Source organism: Condylura cristata, unplaced genomic scaffold, assembly GCF_000260355.1.
Source record: "Condylura cristata isolate star-nosed mole 26May11 unplaced genomic scaffold, ConCri1.0 scaffold00003, whole genome shotgun sequence".
In the NCBI taxonomy this organism is placed as follows: Eukaryota; Metazoa; Chordata; class Mammalia; order Eulipotyphla; family Talpidae; genus Condylura; species Condylura cristata.
In genome coordinates, this window is record NW_004567104.1 from 19,483,942 (window position 1) to 19,502,864 (window position 18,923).

General features: G+C 40.5%; 2 protein-coding genes across 5 annotated transcripts in view; one reads left to right on the forward strand and one right to left on the reverse strand.

Annotated features, from left to right (window-relative positions):
* MCF2L2 (MCF.2 cell line derived transforming sequence-like 2) overlaps positions 1 to 18,923 on the reverse strand; it is a 119,882-nt gene that overhangs the window by 57,613 nt on the left and 43,346 nt on the right. The window lies entirely within an intron of this gene.
* Positions 12,723 to 13,862, forward strand: B3GNT5 (UDP-GlcNAc:betaGal beta-1,3-N-acetylglucosaminyltransferase 5). The gene has a single exon (XM_012733591.1). It carries the CDS (start codon positions 12,723 to 12,725, stop codon positions 13,860 to 13,862), a length of 1,140 nt encoding a protein of 379 aa, XP_012589045.1.

Genomic DNA, 18,923 nt, shown 5'->3' on the forward strand with positions numbered 1-18,923 from the left:
TTCGCGGTTAAGTCTCTAGAGGGCGGGTTGACATCTCTGCCCCTCAATGCATTTTTAAAATGTGCTGCTGTGGGGGAGCTTTACTTTGCTGCAAGTAAGACTTTCCTTTCTTTGTCATTTGGGCTCAAAGAAGCTTAAGGCAGAAGTGATGACGAGATCTTTTAACTAGCCCGCTAAAACGATCGGAAAACTGCAATTCAGTTAAAATTTACCTCTGGAAGGTGAGTTGCTAGTTCTGACCCAACAGATCATTAATCTAACAAGTTCTAGCTCTTACTGGAAACTGTATCGAGACCAGTTGTTTCCTATGGAATTGATCCATGTGATCAATCATACGATTTAAAAATGCAGCCGTCTGCATCCCTCATTGGGGCAGAAGCCCCTCGTGGGTGGACAAGCCCCTGTTGTCTCCGCTGCCGTTGCAGCTTAATCGCACTCTCGGCGGGGACAAATCTCTGCTCCCAGGATGGTTTGCTCTTTGTGCCGGGGGTCGGAGAGGGTTCCCACCGGTCGCCCAGCCGCCCAGCCTCCGCCCCGCCCCTTACCTAGTCGGGCCGCCCCGCCGCGCTCTCTGCCGGAAAGAAGAGTCCCTGCTGCTCCCTCACTTCGGATCTGAAGAGATCCGTGTAGGCTGCAAAGGGAAGCGAGTCCGACGAGGTGAAGGGACGCTCGCTTCCTCTGGGGGCTCCCGGACTTCAGGTTGGAATGCGCGCGCGGCAGGAGCAGACTCCCCGGCCCCGGCCCGCTGCCCTGGCCCCGAGCGCGAGCGGCCCTGAGCCTGGAACTTGGGTCTGCCGTACCCGCCACTGAGCACGGCTGTCTGCGGGCCGAAAGCGCGGCGGGGAAGAAGGGCACGCTCCCTCCCCCGAGCGCCTTTGTTCGCTCGGGCCTGCGGTCGCGGACGCCGGGCGTCTGTGACCCCCGGCTGAGTAGCGGCCCAGGTACGGCAGGTAGGCTGGAGGGCTCGGAGCTCTGGGTTGGGGTTAAGTTTCCCGGGGCTGGGCGGGTTCTCCTCCCTAGGGAGCTTCCGAGCAGCGGCCGCCGCGCTGGACGGTGAGACCCGCCGGAGCGCGGGAGTTGGGAAGCGAACGCGGCACCCTAGAGCCTCGGTTTCCGGCCCCGAGTGCCCAGCCTTGCTGTCACCCCTTGGCTGCAGGCGTGAATTCGGGTAAAAAGTCTCCGTCGGGTTGGCTGTAGTGAGCCCACGGATAGGAGAAAGATTCCGGCGATTTAGGGCTGGAGAAATGGAGACTAGGAAGTGGCTGAAGAACTCGGAGACCACTTCCTAGCTGGGAAGACTTTGCCACGCTTCCCTGTGACTCTGCCCGATTTTATTTTTTGGCTGCGACTCTGCCTAATTGTGACTATGTGACACATATTGGTCAGCTACTTGCTAAGAGACCATATTAGTCAAAGGAACAGCCTTTAATCTGACTGATTACACGCCCCATATTTTTCCTTTCCCAAAGTTGATTTTCATAGCTCATGAGAAAAGGACACCAGTGTGGTAACCGCTCAGTGGCCAGTGGTGGCTTGTATATAGGGTAATTCTCTGATGAAAGTACATCCGTTTGAATTGGATTTGTTCCTCTGTGCCTTTATTTTGGGAAACTTCACCTGGTCCCAAGGGTGAACAAAGAGGGATGTAAGAAATTGAAATTGACCCAGAAAAGGAGGCTTGAAAGTGCTGGCATTGGAAAGATCCCATCCTAAACTTTCTGAAACGATTAACAGCTGAAGTTTCACGCCCCATATTTTCCCTTTCCTAATGCTGGTTTTCATAGTTCATGATAAAGGGACACCAGTTTTCTAAAGAAACTGAGGGTAGATATTCTATCTTGAAATGGAGGAGGGAGACTGCTTTTTTGGTCAACTTTTTATTTTGAAGTTAGGTAAGTTCAATGCCTGAAATGTTACCATTATATACTCCAAAGACCTTTCTCTTTCCTGCTGTCTATTTTTCTGTTTCTGTACATGTCGGTTTCTCTCACCTTCGCCATAAACAGAGGCACTCTCCACACGCACACACACACCCTCCACCCACATTTACTGAGCACCCACTGAGGATGAGTCTTGACTCAGTCTGATGACCTATGTCTGTGCACTCACTACTGCACTTAACATGGGGTTGAGCATTAGGACAGGGAAGTTCAAACTGAGGCTCAGGAAACTTTCTAAGAGGAAACAAGCCATGAATATTGCACATAAACCATTTGCCCACAAGGTAAAAAAAAAAAAGACCAAACACCTCAGAAAATGAATTTTCAAAGTAAAACGCAGGTGCTAGTAAGTCAAAGTGTCATAGAGATTCAATTTCCCTTTTATAAAAGGCTGATTCAAATGATAAAATTGTAGGAAAAGGAGATAACTTTCTAATGCTTAAATATAGAACAGTTTGAATAACTCATGGGTTTGAAATGGGTCATCTTTTAAAATGGGTCACTTTGGTTAGAATCACCGCAACTTGGTGACATTAACTTTTGTAGAGGAAACTAGCTGCACTAGAACCTACATAACAACCTAAGAATGTGGGAAAAGCTTGCAAATTTCAGAAGGAAACTGTTTTTTTCAAAATAGCAAGATATACCCTATTTTAAAAATTTCATATTTGCTCAATTGAAAGATCTAAGCTTTGTATTCTATGTCACATTCTATCTTTTGAAGAATATTCCATAGTCACTATTTTATTTCATTGTTAGAATAATCTTGTGAAGAGTTGCATTGTTGTATCCTTGTTCCAGAAATTGAGGGAGATCAAATTATTACAAAAGTTCTGACACTTGACATAGAATCTCAGCCAGCAAAGCTATATCCAGGACAGTGCAAAACTAGATGGAATATTTTTATTACTCTGCATACACACATGTAGGTACTATAAGAATCTTCACATTAAAAGATAAGACATTAAAAGATAAGACACTTAATCAGGTGAGATGTAAGCTTTGATGCAGACCAAACTGATTGTTGAAATTTTAATCCTGGGAATTCAGAGGTCGACTTTGGTCTATAACTATTTTTTTAAGATTTCCAGAGTCTTCTATAGTGAAGGCTTTAACACTAGAACCAGTTTTCTTCAGAAAGGAATAGCCTGTGAAGTCTGTGGGCAACAAATTCTCAAAAGTCGAAGTTAGAGCCTAAGAACGTCCTAAAGTTTTATATCTTAACTTTTATTTTCCTATTACTCTACATACAACTTTGATAGCTTTCTAAGGAAATAAATTTTAAAAACTTAACTTAATCTAGGCTTGCTTCTCCATAATTGACATGGCCTTACCATTTTTTGTCATCTTCACTGAAATGGACATTGACATACTTGTGGGAAAAGTAGTACTGTTCTCTCCTGTCCATGATAATAGAGGACCATGTTCAGCCACTTCTGTTCTCAGCACTTAATAGTATTTGGGATGTATTAGTAGATCTTAGCAATAAGCTCAGTGTTTTAAACAACTCATATCTAATATTTGTTGAGATGATGACTATTAACAGTATAGATCATCATCTTGAAAGGAACATAAACCCTAACGAATACCAGCCATCTACTGGTTAAACCATCCTGGTAATGAGGCGTGGTAGATTTCTAGAGACAGAGAATAAGTGCTTACTTTACAGTTAATATGGACCACGTCTGTCACTCAGTCATCTCAAATGATCCTCAGAAAACATTGTGTGGCACAGGACTTAGAGAGCAATCAAGCTCATATGGCCAGTAGACAGAAGCTCAGGAATATGTCTACTTTTATTTGCATTCTATAACTCTGGTTTTTCCACTCTCCTGCCCCTGTCAGGTCCCAGATTCAAGGTTGTATCAGAACATTTACTTACTCTGGTAAGAGACCTACACCAGAAGCATCTCAGAATCCTGCCTGTCATCTGTTACACAGTATGTGATAAGTTAATTGTGGATTAATTAAATGCAGTCACTATTAACTTTCAGATTGCCCAGCAACCTTTGAACAGGGTTGCTGCATGATAAATAGTAGTTAACTTAAATGATGATCAACTGAGACACAGAAGCATGCTATATATACTTATGTTTTAGACCATTATTTGGTTTTTGTACTCTGTAAACCTTCAATCAAATGTTGCTTCTAAATATAAAATCAGAAGAGGATATATGAAGTTATCATTGGACAACAGGCTTAATGTAGAGCGTACAGAGCAAGTTCATGCTGGTTTATCTTGTCTCCCTTTTTCTAAATCACTTTTTTATAGCTATCATAATTTGAGCTCAGCTGTGTACAATTCCTCTCCTTGCGTTTTATCCAGTGCTTGTTCATGGAATACTTACTTAAAAGCTTCTCTTTTTCCTTTCGTATCCTCTTCTCTCCTCACATCTTGTTTTTTTTTTTTTCACTCCCTTCTACAACTTTGGATCTTGGTCTTAACCCCCCTTACCCCCCATCTCCTTTGTGAAGGAAAGACACCATGTACTCAAAGGACAGAGACACATGAGGTCACCTTTGTCCATTGTCTAGTGTGAGGATCAGGAAAAGGAAGGAAGATTGAGATGGAAGGGACAGGGCATATTACAAAAAGTGGGAACAAGCTCTAACAAAATGCAGGTGGTAGCAAACATAAATGACTCCAACTTCAGACAGCAGAGCAAATTTTTGGTTGTCAGGCGTAACTACTTTCCTTGGTCCTGTCCCTCCCATTCTGATGGAGGGTCCAGGAAAGCAACCATACCCTTCTTTGGTAACTAAAGCAGGTGAGGAACTTAGGGTCGGAAGTCTGGCACTGGTGGGCTGCTTCTCACTACAGGGGCTCCAAAAATCTATGGTGGGCTTGCCGTTAAGTGGTTAAACCCATGTCTTGGATCTCCAGTTTCTAATACAAAGTGAAGCTGAAATTTTCTCCCTTTTAGGTTGTTTTGAGACTTAAGAGTTACTCTCTATTGTAGGACATTCAGAATTGACATAATCAAACCATGTAGTCATGGTTCTAGAGTGAACAAAAGTTAAAATTTCTTATATGTGCAAGAAAAAAACAGAAGTTGGGCTTAAAAAAGCAAGCAGCCCTGTGAGCCCAAACAACGGTGCCTCATGAGTGAATACAGAGGATCAAGTCTGGAAAAGCAAGTGTTTGACATCCCTGAGACCTATTTTATATTTCAGCTTTTTCATCTGTTTGCATAATTAAAATGGTTATTGGGAATTTCTAATGCCTTTTAATATGACTCCTCTAAAATACAGTAATACTTGTAGTTCTAGGCTACCATGAGCTTCTTCTCATGTCAGTCCTTATTTGTTGTTTGTTTAGTATTTTGTCTTTATTTTTCTCATAACCAGCAAGTGGAAAACTATACCCATGCTCAGCTTGTAAAGAAATAAATAACTTAATTTATATAGGTGTAGACCTTGCTACTGGGTTCACACTTTAGGTTTGAAGTTTTCCCAGCTTTTGAAATACCTCTGCCCACATTCATGTTAAATGGGAACTTGGGCCTCCCTATGGCACAAGGAGTTAAGGATTTGCACTGTGAAGCTCTCCGCAGCCACTGCAGCATGAGTTCAATCTCCAGTCAGGGAGGTGACCCATATGGCACAGCAAACCCTCCCTTGCTGGCTGCTCCCCTCAGCAGTGTTTTTCAGTAACCATTTGTTCTGCTCCTCACTCTGTCTCCAGTGAACCCTTTCACCCCCCACATTTCTGGCCTACACCCACCCTGTTCTTCTATGAAGTCTTTGAACCAATACTGAACCAAGAACTATAAGTATATTCTTTGTGGTGGGGTAACAACTCCAAATGGCTTCTACTCTTTGCCCATGACTTGAGCTAAAGTTTCCTAGCTAGTCACAGGCTCAAAAATGGACTAAACACAGCTGTTAAGTAAAAATTTTCATTTTACAGATTTTGCATCACAAATGCTCATGTTTTATTAAAGGATAAAATACCGACTAAGAGATTATTTAATTTTTCACAGTTAAGATGTAATTTGTTTTCCTTTTGAGCATTTGTGTTTTCCTTTTGATCATTTGTGCTTTTCAGCACCAGTTACTACAATTATTTTTACTAAGAAAAATCTATAAAATCACATTACAGCCTTTTCAGTAAATTCAGGGCTTTAAAGAAAATTCCTCATTTCTTTTAACACAGTTTGGCTCCTGAGGACTGGTTGTAGCCATCGATTTTAACAGTGAGTGGATGGTCCAAACAAGCCAGGAAAAAAAAAGTAGTTGGCCTGTGGGACAAAATGCAACATAAAGATGGGACAGAAATTTTTACCTTTCTTTCCCTGGAGTTGTACCTGGACAGGAACCGAAAATTGGGACTTTATATAATAAAAAATTGAAAGTAAAAGACATAAAGTACTGAGGCTTTAAAAGAAACTGACTTACTGGAGAAGCATCATTTGCTAACAGTCTTACTTTTATTACTTGTAAAGTTTGTTCTCCCCACCTCCACCCCCACCCCTACCCCTGCTAGCTCCCCCTTCCCAAGTCCGGGGGTGAGCGTCATGGTATACTTCAGAGAGGAAATGAGGGCTATCCAGCTGGTGGTGAGAAATGACTGGTGTTTCCTTTCTCTGAGGACGAAGTGAAGTCATCAGCATAGATTTAAGGACAGACCTTGGGACATGCAAGAGAGTTAGCACACAGCTCCTGAAGAGGTCGGGAGAGGGCGAAGGACAAGTAAGCAGAGGTCACAGCATCAAGTCCACACTAGAAAAGTCTATTTGTAGCGATGATGTTTGTCCGGTGCGTCTCTCTCCCCAGCAGCCCAACAAGGGAATGTAGGGGAGGAGAAGGCCAGAATGACCCAGGTCTGGGACTATGAGGTGGAAAGCCAGGTCTGGGGGAGGAGACCAAAGATGCCAGCTGATTCCACAACACCTTGTTGGGCCGGGTGTGTGGGGGTTAGAACAGGCAGGGGGTGGGCAGAGCATTCTAGGTGAATAATTAGCAGCTGTGGTTGAAGAGGGAGTGTACAGACTTTGAAAGTTTAGAGAAAAGGGCAGTTCTAAGGGAAACTGCATAAATGACTTTGTAGCTGACAAATTAGCGAGAGTGGAGGGGAGGTAATGTGGCGTGACATATTCACAGTAAAATAAAGGTTGCTTAGTATTGTATGTTTATTAAATAAGAGATAGAAATATAATTTGCCCAAAGTGGGATGTTTTTGGTATATTTCCACGATGGCCAAACACGTGGAACACACAATGATGTATGCATTTTCCAGTAGGAGCCCACTGCTTTCTTATAGTTGCATGGTGGGGCTCCCCATGGAAAAGCCCTCTCCGGCCTCCACCACCCCATCTGTAGGCTCTCATGGCCTCCACACGCCTCTCTCTCTGCTCCGGTCTGTCTACTCAAAGCCCTATGACTAGGCCTGTCTGTCCTGCGAATCGACCAGCTCTCTGGCTCTTGTTATTCCATCTTACTTTTCTCATGAGCTATACTTTTCACAGAGTACCTTTTTGTCTTTGACTGCTCCTTCTTTCCCCCAATTCAGTTTCTGTCCAGGCCTCTCTCTGTCCATCCCTCCCTGGCGCCCACCTGCTTTCAGCAGCCATCTTCTTCAGTCCCTCTGACGGTACTCTGAGATGACCTCCTGGACCCTTCCACCCTGTTGTCTTTCCAACACCTCACATTTAACACACCTAAAACCAAACCTCACCCCTAAGGAGGCCAGTTTCCCCTCCCTTGTCAGTAATCTTGAATCTAGATTTCACTCCTTCCTCCCTATCCTAGAGCATGCGAAAGGATCATGTTACCTCTGCCTTCTCCTCCCAGTGCCACCATCCCTCATTACCTCCTCCTTCATCAACACACAGTATCCCCACATCACACTGCACACTGCTGCGAGATCTGTCCTTTTGTGCAGGCAGAATCCACGTTAGCAAGGAAAACAAAACCAGAAATTTTGGTGACTTCCTGCTGCCCTTGGCACTCCTTGACTTCTCTGCCTTGTTTTCAAGCTTTTCCACAAGCGACCTCAACTTCTTGCTTTCAAATATATGCCTGTTTCTCAAATATTTGCCATATTGCAAATTTTTGTTTTAAAGATTTATTTATAGAACTGGGTACAGGCCACAGATATGGTGGGTCAGAGTGGGGAGCAGAACAGGCAGACTGATGAAGTACACTGCTGAGGGGAACAGTGGACAGGTCAGGAGAGGTCTGCTGCACCATGTGGGTCACCTCCCTGGCGGGGGATCAAACTCGTGCTGCAGTGGCTTCATAGAGTTTCATAATGCGGTGCAGCAGACCATCAGAGAGAGCCCCATATTGCAAATTTTTCTTGTCTTCCCTGAACAGATCACTCCTCTCCTGCAGCTACCTAAGTCCTATTCCTTGAAGCCCTCCCGGTCCTACTGTCACTGAGCTGTGCTCCTAGAGGTATTCCTCTTGTGCCTGAAGCTGGGATTGCCCACGTGAGCACAGACACGGTGTGCCCTCACTGTGATGAACTGATTGATGTCCACAGGAACTATTAAACCGTAGTTACTTTCAGATTGGAGACTTGAGTACTACTTGATGAGTCCCCCATGCTGGCATAAGTGTTGACATAGCCAGTACTTATACTTGTCAAATGCATTAAAACACCTGGGTTACTTAACTTGGATTCAAAATGCAGCCCTCACCATCAGAATTTACAGTCGATTTTGTATAATGTTTTAGGATCACAGAAGTAGACTCAATAAAGAAGTGAGTTGACAGCAAAGGTAAAGTAGAAAAAATAATCAAAGAGGTCGTCATGCAGCAACTTAAAGCTTCTAGATGCATTCCAAAGAGTTCTCTTGTGAAGAAAAGTTCTTTTGAATCCCTTAGGGATACAGCTGTCAGACTGAAAAATATTTAGGGTGGGGTCTGCTACCTTATTTCCTAATGTTCCTACTTTACTCTTCTGACTACTTCCATTAAGAAAGAGAACATTTTAAGGATATCTGCCCCTTCTTTGCAATCCAAATAGAATGAAACCCAAGTCCTTTCCAAATATTTGCATATTTTCCTCTGAGCAGTTCTTTGTCCTGTTCTCCTTTATGATCTTTCCTATCTCCTTTTTCCAGTAGCCTCTAAAGTCATCTGTAATTTTTATTTACCCTCAGTTTACAGTATAGTAATATTCACCCTCAGTGTGCAAATTAAATCACCAAATCCGAGTGCAGTGAGGATGGCCCAAGGCTATACAATAAATCTAGTCCCCAAAGCAAGTAGCCATGGAGTTTTGCATTGTTGATTGGTCACTGGTCATTTGAACCACGCTGCAGCCACACAAAGGGGACTGTGCCCACAGCATTCTGTTGGGAAGGCTGAGCGCGCATTCATTATTGGAATCACTTTGTTTCCTGTAAGGCCCAGCATTTTCCTTCTGCATGTCAGCAGGCCAGTGGGCTTCTCCTCAGTCCCTACCTCTGCTCTTTGACTTTGGAAGCTGGGAGATTGCTTTAGAGAAGTCATAAAGTGCTATGTGAACCAGAAAGGTCAACATTGACTGCACGTACATGGTCTCCATCAGCAAAACCTGGGGACCAGGGGGGATCAGCACTGGTTAGTTGCGATTAACGAATTGATATCATGGAGGTGCTTTTGTTTCTGCTGGGAATAGCAATGACTGTTACTCATTTCAGAGGAATTTAGCAGTACTTGTGTTGTAAAAGAGAAATGGGATACTATTCAAGGGCAGTTTTCCCTTCCTAAATCTTCTCTTGTTAGATCAGTGAGGTCTGGTAATGATTTATGTGAATCACTCAAGCTGTGGAGACTGGAGAAATCTTGTTTCAGACCTTCACAAGCTGTACTCAATCCAAATTAGTACTGGGTGTTGGCTTCTTGACAGGTTCTTTAGTATTTTTCAGAAAGTTGATCTAGGAAAGCAAGGTAAATACATATGTGGTGGGGGAAGCAGTGTTGAAATGATTTGGGCTGTTAGGCTGTAGTGGCAGGTCTATTACCTGATCGGTAACAGACCCATCACTAGAGAGTGATGAAGCCTCTTTGAGTCAACAGCACATGTAGTGAGTGGGGGAGTTATACTTGTGGGCTGACTGTCTAGCTAGAAGCTCAGACATACAAACAAGTGTGAATAGCTGCTAAGTGAGCTGGCATCAGAACATGCTAGTAAACACAGCTGCACAGACATAGGAAGCTAGTTTCCTCTGTGGTTCCAAAGGTTACTGTCCTTTTTTATTATTTTCCCCAGTGTCTATAGGAGTAGAATCTACAGATTCATTGTAGTGAGAACTTTCTTAGATCCTTAAATGATTGAACTATCTTTAAATCTGCCAATAAGAAATCTCTGCCACCTTGCACCTAGCGTGTAATGTAGAGGGAACAGAAGAGGCTTCAGGCCTTTGCAGGCGGGCTGTGAGCAAAGTGGCATTTACGTGGCTACTACCATCAGAAATGATCATTTCCTCTAGAATAGGAGCATTTGTCAGCCATTATCAGCCAAGTCCAGGGGGATTGATCTATTACCTGGACAGTCTTTCCTGCTTTTTTTTTTTTTTAATGGATTAAGCACAGTAAAAATGTGCTTTTTTAAATAAAGAGCACTAAAAATGTATTTTATATCATAATCTTGAAGGCACATACATATTAACCTCAAAATTTTACAAAACAATACTTACACTCACTATGTGTGCTCTGGCATTCTCCCCCTGGTATCTCAAAATTCTGGTTGTGGCTTCTTAAATTGTGCAGTTTTAACCTCCATGCTTTAGGGTGTAACATTTTACCTGTGCTGATTATCTCTGGATAAAGCTTTGATGGGGCTTGGCTCTAATCTCCTATCCTTCTTGGGCTTTCTTTTCTTATTTTTTTTTTTTAAAAAGATTTATTTATTTATTCATACAGAACTGTGGTATAGGCCAGAGATGGGGAAGGTGAGAGGATTCACCAGAGACAGAGTGGGGAGCAGAACAGGCAGATCGATGAAGTACACTGCTGAGGGGAGCAGCGGGCAGGTCAGAAGAGGTCTGCACGTCCTGTGGATCTCCTCTGGGGCAGGCGGGGATGGAACTCATGAGGGAGTGGCTTAAGCTTCCCAGTGCAGTGCTTTAACCCGCTGCACCACCCGGAGGGCCCTCTTTTCTTATTTTTTTAAAAAAGATTTTTTTAATTATTCACACAAGAACTGGGGTAGAGGCCAGAGGTGCAGGGAGTGAGAGGATTCACCAAAGTCAGAGCAGGGAGCAGAACAGGCAGATAACGAAGTACACTGCTGAGCAGAGCAGTGGGCAGGTCAGGAGAGGTCTGCTGTGCCATGTAGGTCTCCTCCTGGCTGGGGATCAAACTTGTGCCTCAGTGGCTGGTGATAGCTTGATAGTACAGTGTCTTTAACCCCTGTACCATCAAGGAGGCCCCCTAGATCTGAGTTTTAGAAAGTCACTGACTGGAGAGTAGAAGATGGGTCAGATCATTTAGTGTGCTGCATGTTCTGAGAGAATGATGATGACAATAAAGGGATGAAGAAAGATTTAGAAGCAATTCACAGGATTAACTGACCAGATATGGAAATGGAGGAAAGGAGGATTTTCATTTTTCTGTCATAGATGCATGAACTGTAGTTAGACAGTGAAAGTGAAACAGCAGGTTTTAGTGGAAAAGAGTAGAATGGGTTAGAAATGGCGACTGAGTACCCCCATGTGCCAGGTGATTACCTATTCTGGCTATTCATATATACTCATGTATATTCTATTCAATCTGCATAAAGATGGTGGTGTCCTGATTTTGTTTTTCTTTGTCAGATTTCTGGGTTAGCGATATTAAATCAGTGCGATAAATAGTGAGTGGCTGAGCCAGCACAGGAGGTGAAATTGACCACAAAGAGCGCCTGTTGACTTCCTCCTATTGCTAATATTGTTCCTCCTATTGTTAATATGCCCAATTTTAGACATTAACTTTGAGGTGCCAGTTGAGTTTCCAAATGAAAAAAATACAGAAAGAGGATGAGTGTACAGATTTGGGACTCAACAAAGGTCATTTTGGGTAAAGAGAATTTAGAATAAACCTTTGAGAAGAGTATTGCAATGCCTTCATTATGAACCTTGCTTAAGAAGAAAAAAAATCTTTTCTCATTCTTGCCTTGTATTGGAAAAGTATAAGATTTTTACTGTTAAAGACTTTTCTTCATTCAGTATTTCTCCTTGAACTATTTAACTACTTTCAATCCTGTGTTTCAACTCAAAGCACTCATGGATTTATCCATCGGAGAAAGTTGCCATTTAAAACTCTAAGATGCTATTCATTTGGGAGGGTTTTTTCCTTTTTTTTTAAAGTTTGAGGAAAGGAGGGTCTCTGTATGGTGATGGGGCAAAGAGTACAGAGTAGTTCTTTCTCTTTTCCTGGAGTATCCTAAAGAAAGAAATTGTTGTCCACCTCTGCTACATGCTGGTTTTTGTCAAAATCAGGTCACCTGTAGTTTTTCAGTACTTAAGAGTAGTGTTTTTCTTTTGGTAATTCCGTAACTTATTCACTCTTCTCTTCCTGACTCAAACAGGTTGCACTTAATGCACACCAAAAGAGGAACATGAAACAGCCATGTGAGACCAGTCGATGAATTTAAGGATGCCTATGTGGGAAGTCTCAAGGCACCAGCGTCCCCTATGACAAGCTCAGACAAAATGGTATTGCAAGAGAGTGTCTTGTGAAATATAAGTTCCTTTTTACAATTGACCGACGTGGATTAAGATGCACAGCTATTGTATAAAACTCAAAGCTCTATGGTCTCAAAGAAGCAAGAGCCCTTTTAAAACTGGTCCTAAGTAACAATAGACCTGAATGGATGTCAGGATGTTTAGTGGCCGAAGAGTCAAGAGGCAGTTTGTTCACTTATTTGCCACTTGTTTTATACTGAGCCTCATGTTTTTTTGGGGACCTCTCGATAATCATGTTGTAAGCCACATGAAGTCCTACTCATACAGATACCTCATCAATAGCTACGACTTTGTGAATGATTCACTCTCTCTTAAGCACAGCTCAGCCGAGGCGACTCGCTACCAATACTTGATTAACCATGAGAAGAAGTGTCAAAACCAAGATGTCCTCCTTTTGCTGTTTGTAAAGACTGCTCCTGAAAATTACCACCGCCGAGCAGCAATCAGAAAAACATGGGGCAATGAAAGGTATGTCTACTCTCAATTTAATGCCAACATCAAAACACTGTTTGTCTTAGGAACACCTTCTGATCTACAGAAGAGAGAAGAACTACAAAGAGAACTGTTCTGGGAAGATCAAAAGTACGAAGATATAATTCAGCAAGACTTTGTTGATTCTTTCTACAATCTCACTCTTAAATTACTTCTGCAGTTCAGTTGGGCAAATAACTTCTGTGCACACACCAAATTTCTTATGACTGCTGATGACGACATATTTATCCACATGCCGAATCTCATCGAATACCTTCAAAGTTTAGAACAAATTGGTGTTCAAGATTTTTGGATTGGTCGTGTTCATCGTGGTGCCCCTCCTATCCGAGACAAAAGCAGCAAGTACTATGTCCCCTATGAAATGTACCAGTGGCCAGCCTACCCGGACTACACAGCTGGAGCAGCCTACGTTATCTCCAGTGATGTGGCCTCCAAAGTCTACGAGGCCTCGCTGACACTCAACACTAGTCTTTACATAGACGATGTGTTCATGGGCCTCTGTGCCAATAAAATGGGGGTAGTGCCACAACACCATGTGTTTTTCTCTGGGGAAGGTAAAACTCCTTATCATCCCTGCATCTATGAGAAGATGATGACATCTCATGGACATGTACAGGACCTTCAGGACCTATGGAAGGATGCCACAGACCCTAAAGTAAAAATGATTTCGAAAGGTTTTTTTGGTAAGATATACTGCAGGTTAACTAAAATCATTCTCCTTTGCAGACTCCACTATGTAGACACATACCCTTGCAGGGCAGCTTTTGTCTAGTAGGACTTAAGTGTTGTATGTTTTCCCTGTCACTGAGCCAAAGTTGGGTGAAAAACCTTTTAATGTTTGTCTGTACCTTAAGTGAAATGAATATGAAAAACAAAGAAATATTTTGAAAGCCTAGTCTATCAGAATGTTTCTCTGATTCTAGAAGCTTTTCAGTATAACTTATCTACTTCATTGCCTAAGTTCATTTACATTTAGAAGGGGTTTATGCAAATCAAACTAAAAGAAATTCATGTTGTCTCGTAATGCCAGATTTGAGGCATAGAGAAATTATTAATGTGCCTTGGCGTTAGAATAACTACTTTTATAAGTACCAAGTAAAGAGTACGACATTTCCAAGAGAAGAATGTATTTGTTAGACCAGGTTTATTTTTATTAAAGAGCACTTGATGGAGGTGGGAGCAGAGGGGGATAGGCCTAGGAAAACATACATGAAGCTGGTGACAGTCTCTGGCTCTTCAGAGGAGATTGAGGAAATGCACACAGCTACTTTGTCAATGGCCAGGTCACTTATTGTCACATACATGTAGCCATTTTACCTAGTGTTGGCATCAGTTAAAATATACATTTTTTTCAAAGTTTAATGTGAAATTTTAGATAGAAGTCATTATCTTTGCCCTAACTATTTATATGTATGTTTGTTTGTTTTTTAATATTAGGAAAATACCCAAAATATGGGCAATTTGCTAAACATAGAGTCCTTTGTAAGGAGAGATCATTGTTAACTCATGTAAGTTGGTTTTAGTTTAATGAGTTTTACAACTGGTTTTTAAATATTCAAATTTCAGTCTAGTTGAAGGTAGTTCTTTGAATATAGTTTACATGGAGGAGTATAATGAAGAAGACTTCAAAAGCAAAGATAAAACATTAAAGGTCTCTTTTCTCCATCATTTATAAAATGAAATTCTTAATGCCTAGATTATTATAATGATTACTAAAATTAGTCTCTCCTTCCCCAAGAAAGTCTCATGAATCACAGTACTTTGTCCCACATTCGGATTTTCAAACTGAGAGTGTTAAACCTCAGTTAAGACTACAGTATTAAAACAATCTATTATTTCATTAAAATAGTTATCAGAGATAAAGTTGAAGATGAACTATTTCAAATCTGAAGGCATAATGAAAGTAATAGGCAAGTCATTTCGAATGAAACTTAGAACATTTGGAAGGTTGTACATTCCTTGTAGTCAAAGAGATGATTGAGCTCTAACAGAGTAACTTTTACAAAGCAATATAAAAATATGGCCAAAATGCAAACAACCTCTCACTCTAGAAATTACTGGGTGCTGTCTGTTGTCAGGGGAGTGAACAGTGACTTCAGGCAAAAGCAACAGAACTGAATATAAAATCTTAGTCTGCAGATACACCTGTGAGAGGAGGGGTAATAAGATCTATCATTTCATAAAATGCTATCTGAAGCACATGACACAGTGAAAAAAGAATTCCCAGTAAATACTGGGCGATGAATATATGTACATAAAATTTTTGCAGGTACATTTTTCATGTTTACAGAAATTTTTGTATGAAATTTGTTTTCTGTTTGTCAATTGAACTTGTTTACATTCATTGCTAGTTTGTTTCATTTTTAACTAATGTCAAAATTGTAGTGTCCAGCATGCTTGTTTGAAAATTACTTCCTGGGTTGGATGAGGATTTCTAGATCACTAACACTCATATTTTCTGACCAATTATATTTTCTGACCAATTTTAAAAACTGTAAAGAACAAAAGCACATTTTGCCATAGCAGGTTTATAATGAATTTTATTAGTTGACTCTAATAACTGTTTGCCTTTCGGCCATTCATCCCGATGATTGTAATTGTTTCAACTAGCTATTGTTTGAAAACCTCATTATCTCTGGCCATGGAAAGGATCTTGTTTACAGCAATACTTTTGTGAAAAAGATAATTTATTGAGGAAGGCACTTTCCTCAACTGTGTATTTTTTTTTTAGTTTTTGTTTAGAGTAGAATGAACAGATTTAAATTTAAAGGAAATATGAAGGCAGTCCCTTTTTAATGACAAGGGAGTTGCTAGATATCTCCGTCAAAACTAAGGTACTCAAAAGAGTATTTGTAAATAAGAGGATTTCAGCCTTTTAAAAAGGAAGGAAAAGATTTTTGGTGCTCCAGTGCCAGTCTGTCTTTTAAAAACAAGAGAGGGAAAAAACTATCTGTCTGGAAAATAAACTAACTTGAGAAGATGGTTATACAGTGTTATTGCTAAAAAGATTTCTACGTCTGGGTTGGTTTGCATCTTTTTTCCATATTATTAATTTTATACCAAGATGTTAAATATTTATATTACTTGAATTTTGCTCTTGTATGGCAAAATAATTAGTGAGTTTTTGAAAATAAATTTATGCTTTCCAATAAACCACTTGAAAATTGTAAGCAGATATATATTTTCACAAAGGTTTTTAAACTCTTGTTTGAGTACCATTTGTTTCTACAATCAATTTGTTTTGTTTATTGTCAGAGAGGTCTGCAGTACATGGTCCTAACTCTATACCTGTTCCACAGTCTTGCTGCTCTGTCCATGTAGAGGACTTCTATCTCTATATTATGTGACCACTGTAAATGCCTCTTTTGTTTGTTAAATGACTTAAACTGGATGTCTGAGTGGGAGAATTCTCTGCTAATAGATCTTTCACAAAGAACTGAAATAACCTGTGGCCATTGCCATAAGCCACCTTTGAAATTCTTTCCCTTTTTTTGATGTCACTAGTTGTTTTGAAAGTAGATTAAAATTTAGCCCTAGTTCCTTAAAATCAGGAATATTCTTAGGTCCGCTTTGGATCATTGGTGCTTTGGTATATTTGTGTATCGTTTGCTCAGATCTGCTTCCCATGCTATTCCTGCTCAACTCTTAGCATAGTATGTGAGGTGATTCAATTTACATATTTTTAAAAGTTTGGAAGCATCTGAATTATTTGACTGGATAGAATTTTTTACTTGCAAAAAGGCATGGTTGGGTATTTGTGTTGGGACTGAAGTGGTGATTACTTGGGACGATTGGTTAACTGGATCTGTATTTGGACACACCATTGCTTCAGTGAGAATCTGACTAGAGAACTCTTAACACCGGGTTATTCATTCTACTTCTATAATGAAAGCAATGTAGGCTTCTTCCTGACCCTGTCTTCCTCACAGCCACTGCATTCTACAGTGGGTCAAGCCACAATCACAACATCCTCTACCATATTCTTATCCTCTAGAACTTAAAGGTGATTTACTGCCTCCAGAAGGAGTCAAATCTCTTTTATTTGGTTTTCAGGGCCTTATGTTTTCTTTTCCTACTCTATTTACCATAGCTTTCTTTTACCCGCTGTCACTATTATCTGTCACATCGTCATTCATGACCATCTATACCTCGTGTAAGGTGGCTCCCTTTGCCAGAAGTACCCATTCTCCTGTACTTCTGATATCTTGGAAATCCAACCCTAACTTTATTCTCCCACTAGTATTTCTTCTTGCCCTCCCTGAAAAATAAACACATAAGCACTTATCATGCCATCCACTAGCTGTTACATGTGTTTGTTTCTAGCTAACATGTAACTTTGGAAGGGAGGCACTGTGCATAGTTTATTGAATAGTGCTTAAAATAATTTATTTTTTTTTCAAATAATGTTATTACAATAAGTCATCCAAATATGAAATTATGCAGAACCCTTAATGGACACTATCTGGTATAATATATCTGTACTACTTAAAACTTTTTATTTATTAAATAAAATCTGAATTTTGTTTTGCTAAGCATAGTTTACTTATCAATGCTAGTCTCAGTAAATGCAAATCTATAGCATTTAGCAGAACAAAGCAATGTAGATTAGACTTTTATAGACTAAAGGAGATTGGTGGTATGTTTTCAAAATTAATGGTAGAACAAATACAGCCATCTTATAGCTTCCATCACCTATTTGATCAATAAGATTTGCCTTACCTCAAAATAATTTTGCAAGGATCCTAAGATGGTTGTATTACTAAACGCTGTGAGTTTTCCCTTTGTATTTCTCATTAGAAGTAATATTTAATGACCTACTATAAATTAACATAATTCATCAACTGATAGATTTATTTAAGGATCTTATAATTATAGAAGTGAAACTATAATCATAAGAATAGTGAATGGGTTGTAGTAATTAGAAAAATACAGCTGTATACAGTTACTTAGCAAATAACAGAACATGTTGCCAAGTGGTGCTTTTCAGAGAGCCCACTAACACTCTCAGATAAGCTGAATGGGGCTATTTACACTCAAAGATATCAGTAAGAGCCTGTATGTTTCCTTGAATACACCTTAAGGTAGAAAAATATAAAATAGCCTAATTAAACTAACTCACTCTAATCAAGGGGTAAATTCCTAAAGATGGTTATTCATCACGACAGGCTAAGAGCTAACATGAGATTCATGAAGATTAGTGCTCAGACTTAATAATTCAAATGATGTGGCTCAAATGATGATGAAAGCTAGAATAGAGGCAAATGACAAAGATTCTGACTGTAATTCATTTTAAAAATGAATTTCCCCTTGTGTATTTTGGTCTTGACGACCCTAATTTAGGCATACCTATCTGCATGTGTTCACATGCCTGTCAACACCTTTCTGTAGGCCCAGATAGTATTAAATTTGTACAAATTGTATTTTTTTTTGGGAGGGGGGACTTATAGCCTTTAAAGTCTTTTGAACCAGTAATTAAGTTGATGTCAATATAGTTTACTATTTTCTTGCTAATCCACTGTTTTAATCACTGAGTGTCCTTAGGAGTTTGGTCTGTGTCATTTTTCAGCTCTTGCTTGTTGCTTTTCTGAGATTCATGAGATTTGTTCTCTGGTAGACAAATAAATAGAATAAATACAGCTGACTCCCTTGAACAACACGGGTTTGAACACCAGGGCTCTGCTTATACATGGATTATTAAATACACATTCATAGATTTAACCTGAAGTTAGTTGGTTAAACTTCGGGATGCAGAGCATGCGAGTATAGAGGATGGCCTAAGTGACACTGATTGCTCACTGACCGGGTGGCTGCTGTTAGTAGCCCAGTTGTTCAA